This window comes from Ciona intestinalis, chromosome 11, assembly GCF_000224145.3.
Source record: "Ciona intestinalis chromosome 11, KH, whole genome shotgun sequence".
Taxonomy (NCBI): domain Eukaryota; kingdom Metazoa; phylum Chordata; class Ascidiacea; order Phlebobranchia; family Cionidae; genus Ciona; species Ciona intestinalis.
Genome location: NC_020176.2, coordinates 1,294,085 through 1,300,251, shown reverse-complemented (window position 1 = coordinate 1,300,251; position 6,167 = coordinate 1,294,085). Strand labels below are relative to the sequence as shown.

Sequence of the window (6,167 nt, the reverse complement as noted above, 5' to 3'; positions counted from 1 at the left end):
GAAAAATCTGAGATTCTCATCACTGAGTTGGAGAATGTTGAGGAAGAAACTGATGATCTTGATGCAGTGCTTGATTACGCGGATGCAAGACAAAGGGGTCGTGAGGTTAACGACATGATGTATAGATACGTCATTGAAGCTTACTTGGTCCATAGTAAACTATGCAAGAAGCACAATGTGAGGTAAGATTGACTCAGTTTCAACCAGAGTTGTATTGATTGACTTCATAATCTAAGATAATCATTGCAACCAGTCTGCGATATTAAACATGTCATTGGAATAACCAAGAAGTGAAAATAACAACATTATAGCTGGCAATGATAAACATAAGAATGAATTTAACAGTTACTTAAACAATAAATTTTTTGGGCCCTTTAAACTTGTTCAGAAAAGTAGTAAAAAACACGGGTTTACTCTATAAGAAAAGCACGGGTTTATTTTCTTGTAGATACCCAGACCCACCTAAGCGTGACCCTTCTATGACGCAATCCGCTGCAATGACAGGAAGTGGAATAGGTGTTGGAACACCCAATGAACTCTGGATGAACTACTGGCGTTGTGATGCAGATTTTAATTTCCATCACAAGTAATTACAAATTATAAATATTTCATTTTAAATGATTTGAACTAAAACCAAATAGATAAATCTTTTTATTCCAAGATTATAAAAATAATAAAAAAAGAGAAATATTGGCTTAATTAACAAAATATGTATGAAAATACACTCACAACATATTGAATAAACTATATGCTGGTTGTACATTCCCCAACTACTTTTTATACTGTGAAATATAATATAGTACGAAGTGAAAAACTGATCTTTGTCTTATTGTCCTTAATCTTCATTTACAGCCACTGGCATGCAGTGTACAGAAATGGCAGAAACTTGAAAACAAGACAAGGAGAACTGTTTGGTTACATGCATGCACAGATGCTGGCGAGGTTTAATGCAGATCGAGAAACCTGGGGCTTGGAGCCTGTGAAGGTTGGAAGCTTGATGTTAAAATTAGGTTTATGAATGCATTATGGTGGAGTAAGGGAAAATACACCCATGGTATAACTTGACAGTGAGCATGAGTAGCATGAATGCAGAATGTCTGGTGTAATGGCAATACGGCATCCATTATATATCTTGGAGAGTGAGCATGCGGTAAATGACTTATTTTTCAGGCTTACGAGTTTGATGAGGTACCAGAAGGTTTTGATGCTGGATGGGAATTTGCAGAAAGATATCCATGGATTTATCCACGCCCCGATAAACAAATCTGGCCACGTGATATTATAAATGAGAACAAACACTTTGAGGGAGAAATTGAAGATTTGTTTGATTATGGAAAGATTGAATACAATGGAAAAGAGTAAGAAAACGTTTAATATGTAATTATTTATTTACAAAAGTCCAGTTATTTTGGATTCATTGTATTAACGAATTTAGCAGATTGTTTTCTTACGCGGTGGAATATCGACAATCTTTACTGACTTTAGCCGATGGCGTTTTAACATCAGTGTTCAATGTGATTGTTTTAATTCAGTTTATAATGCTCAAAACTAAGTATTTTTTTAAAAACTCTATTCCAGACAACCACTGAACAGCAACTTTGTTGGACATATCTTAGAGTCATCTTCTGGTAGGTGGCAGCAGCAGTTTGGAAGTTTTCATAACATGGGACACATGGCATTTGTCTACACTGAAGCAATGAGAAAACTGGTGATTAAATATCATTAGTTTAAGTTGTTTATTTCCTTTTACTCTTTATTAATTACTTAGAATTTTAGGTCACAGTCCTATTGCAAAGTTATTGCCAATAGGCATTCCTTTCTATGTGGGTGAGGTCCTTGTCGATCTGAGATTTAGGCCAGATTTGGCACATAACCCCACAGAATAAGCACACATGTCATTTTGTTGATTTGAATAGACATACGTAAAACTGTGTCTGTTTTTGACATTTGTGTTACATTGCACATTAAATTTACAAGTTATAAACAATGTTTAGGGTAATCGTAACACAACATACATGGGAACTCCACTTTGTGCGGTTCGTGATCCAATATTCTTTCGCTGGCATCAACATGTGGATGATCTTTATCAAATGTGGAACGATAAAGTGCTTACTAATCTCACCAAGAATTCTCCTGATGTCATAATTGATCCTTGTGATGTCATGATTGTGCCAGGATTGGATATGCCAGCTGATTTTGACAAGTAACCAAAATGATTTGATTTTTTTATTGCAAAACTTTTGATTTAAAACAAATCTTCAGTGATGTTAGAATTTAAAATGAAGAAAAAGAAAATCTTATTGTATATATGGGCTGTAATATTCATATTAAAACTGACTATAAATCCAATGTTTTATGCACATGAACAACTGTGATATTGTAGTTCTTTAGTTTCAGTAATACATAAATATTCCTGTTACTTAAAACGGTTTGCACAATGATGATTGACAGCTGACAAACTTGTTTTGATTGACAGGTGGGGTGGAGGTGATTGGGCAAAAACTGATTTCTCATGTGGTGAAATTAAAACAAAATTAAGAGAAGCCGACCTTGCCTTTGAATGGGATTATAAACTTGATCATGAACCCTTTTCATACCATATAAGGCTCAAGAGGAAACCAGCCTCGAAAGGTAAGATTGGTGTACATATATATATGTGTATATATTCTTGAATTTGTGTTATAACTATTTATCAGTTTTTCAGTTATATATTTTATGTTTCTATAAAAAGGAACAACGCTAATGTGGAAAAGATATATGACACATTTTAGTACTTTTTCTCAAAGCTACTTCTATTGTATCAATTTGAATAGTGTTTATTACATCAGGTGAACTTCGTTTGACATTACGTCTGTTCATTTGCCAAGAACGTTTTGTTAACAAACGTAGAAGATGGATTGAAATGGACAAGTTTGTTTACGTGTAAGTTGTATCTTCCACTTTACGGTTTGACTTACATACCCTTAAAGTCTTATAACAAATGCCTTGAATATATTTATTTACTATTTTAACATATACTTTTGGAAGCATAAAGAATATTTAAACGTATAAAAAAATCACAGGAACAAAGTGTTCTGCTGTTATTTCTCCGGGGCATGATTCTATTGCTTTTTTAGTTAAAAAGTCTAAAAAGAAACACAACGACAAGGGCAATTTTTTTATTGGTAAAGCAGATTAATAAATTGTGTTGCTTGAATTTTTCAAAGAATGCCAGCCAACGCAACCTATGGAGTTGTTAAGAGACAAGATCGTGAATCTTCTGTGATCAAACGAAGTCATGCAGCAACTGATGGAAGTGATGAAGCAAAGCAAAAGAACATAGAAATTAAAGCTGGCAACTGTGACTGTGGATGGCCTTATACTATGCTGCTACCACGTGGTAATAAGGTAAGAAATGTGACGGTTTTATTACAATTTGGGTTAACTTCTTCTTACCAATAAGTTGTGTAGCCTGCAGGGTTTTTTAATCAACCAATATGTTGAATTCGTTGCTGTTAAATGTCTTATCCAAGGCAACATGCGCTGATAACGGTAGCAGCATTGAGGCTTGATCCCATAACCAGGGCCTTGACTGGATGACTGTTATGTGTAAATTATGAGATGCAGAACATTATTTAACATGTTACAATTGGTGTCCATTAAGCAGTATGGCAATACTGATTGATATTGATATTGTAGAATGGAGAGAAATGGCTGCTTGGAGTCTATGTTAGTGATGGTAAAAACGACCAAATAAACGTGTGCGCCTCGTGTGGCAGCATGAGCTACTGTGGAACAAGAGATCAAATATACCCGGACAAGATGATCATGGGATATCCTTTCTCTACCAAGATATCCCTTGATGGAAAAGGGGAGGTAATGCTAAGAATAGGAGGATTTTAGATTATTTTTTAGATCTTTAATTCAGAAATTTACACAGAAATAATAAAAAATTAGAGAGCTTGTTTGAAACCTATAGCAATATTCTTTTGTTTAAGAAAAGTATGAAGTCACGATCACAACTAAAACACGCAATCCGATGCATGTACAGAATTAAAAACACATATAAAACCAGATTTTCCTTTTTATCAGGTAGAAATATCTGAAGCAGCTAAAAATCTCTCCAACTTTTGCATCACTTCTTTCACCATCGTCAATGATCATCCTTATACTCCTCCACTCCCGCCTCCGAAGAAAGATCCTCTTCGTCCTGTGTTTTCTCCTCTCAACACCTTAGGGAAGTTTGTATCTTCAAACTACAGGTATGTGAATTAGATACCATTAGATCGTGATTCCTGAACCAAAGCTAGTTAAGCTCCAACGTTAAGACCCAAAAGAGAGATGGCATTGCAATTGTTTGAGTCGTTGACAGAGGATACAGAAAAAAATGAATCCTAATATTAAAATAAACCTTTCTTATCTAGCTTATAAAAAGTTGTGTCAAATGTTGCTTTGTAAAATTGGGTTAGGCCTAGATATTTGATTGGCTCCAAACAGTTAAAAAGCATGAACCTATAAGAAAACATAACGCAACCCCATTTACCATAGTGTGGTTCTAAACTGAACAATTTTTTCTGTGTTGATAGTCCGAGCAGATTGGTTGGACGTTTCCGGGTTTTGCTTGACGACACAGACTTCCACCAGATGGGAATAGAGAGAGTAAGAGTTGTGTTGAAAGGTCGGGGGGATCAAAGCTATGGAATCTGTAATATGAAGTTGTCTTTGCGCTTGGGCAATACCTTGAATGTTGACCCGAGATGTAACATACCGGTCATGTTTAACAACTTAATTGAAGCTGAAGTTCCTGTGGAAGGATTGACCTCAGATGAAGTTGTACTTCCGTGAGTTTTCATATTTTACTACTATGGATATGAACACAGTATGTGTAAATATTGGTCTGGCAGAAACAAATGGCTTAATTAACATGTACTGGTTCTACTGTTGCCTCAAGGTGGAGGAAATCTGGTTCATTACATAACTGTTGATTGTGTAGTTATAAAATGTTGCATAATATTAATAGTGACCTAACATATCTCGTACCGTGTATGGTAGGAATATCCAAATTGGCACATTGTGGGACAAATATATTTTGCTATAAGTAATGCCTAAAATCCTTGCAACATAGTGAAATAAATGGATATGCAACACAGCAGCTTTATAATAAAATAAAGTGGTTCAAAAACTTTTGTCATTTATCTTTCAGAGTAAAAACTGGTGGCCAAAATGATTATTGGTTGACCTTTACACTTTTGTCTCCTGGCTGTTATGGACTTGCTGAGAATCGGGACCGAACAAATACCTATCGTGTGAATAAGAGGCTGACTCATGATGCGACACAAGAAGACAATTGGGAAATGTTCCAAGAGAATATGAAGCAATACAGCAACATATATTGTGTTGGGTCTGTTATCTAATATCACACTACAGTAGTGGTCAACTGTGGTTCATGATGAATTATGAAATACTTTGCTAATAATCAGTGCCTTGTTATAAAAACACAACAACATCAAAATCCAAATTGTATGCAAATCTCAAGTTTACCAAAGAGCTGTATCCTGTGTATAGTTGCTGCATGTAAATACTTATTACCCTACCTGTAGAAGTGTTGTAATGCAATCAAAGCAGTATGTTGAATTATTGACATAATAAACTGGATATTGCACATCCGAATTAGTCTGTAGTTCCTTAAGCTTGTGCCATTGAATTGTAGAAAATGCCAATAAATAAAATATAACAGATTAGTTTATTTTACATTATCTGCAGGCATTTTTTTGTAGATTTTGCTTATTTTTTATGTGTGACTGATATTTTGGACAATCCATTAGTGACCACTGGGTTGGAGCAATTGCCGTTAAGTGTCTTGCCCAAGGACACATACGACAACAATGGTAGCAATGACGATTCTTACCTTTGGGTTAGAGACAGGCGCTTATCAACTGTGCTACGGCGCCGGACAGTAAGCCACTCTGAGTTTTAAACTAAAGAAATGTGTGTCTCTTTTACAAACTGCAATAACGTCGGTTACCTGACCTAGAGCATGAGGCAAAGGCCTGCCATCCAATTTTAAACAACGTCATCGTGCTCTTACCGCGCGCGGAATTTAGGCCAACATCTTTAGTCTCTAGTCACAATTTACTGCTGTCTTGTGGCGCACTTAAGTTACGAATGTAACTTTCAGTTTAGATATA

The 6,167-nt window shown here is 35.5% G+C and overlaps 1 protein-coding gene across 1 annotated transcript; it reads left to right on the top strand.

Annotated features, from left to right (window-relative positions):
- Nucleotides 1-5,688, top strand: LOC100183593 (hemocyanin B chain; the record flags this gene model as incomplete). The annotated part of the gene is given in 13 exon segments (XM_002119109.4): nt 1-182; nt 449-586; nt 853-985; nt 1,171-1,358; nt 1,579-1,708; nt 1,995-2,203; nt 2,477-2,631; nt 2,829-2,922; nt 3,207-3,387; nt 3,679-3,855; nt 4,072-4,241; nt 4,566-4,820; nt 5,183-5,688. Coding segments are annotated over 13 exon segments (2,223 nt in total), but the record flags the coding sequence as incomplete, so codon positions are not given.
- Between the last annotated feature and the right edge of the window lie 479 nt (nt 5,689-6,167).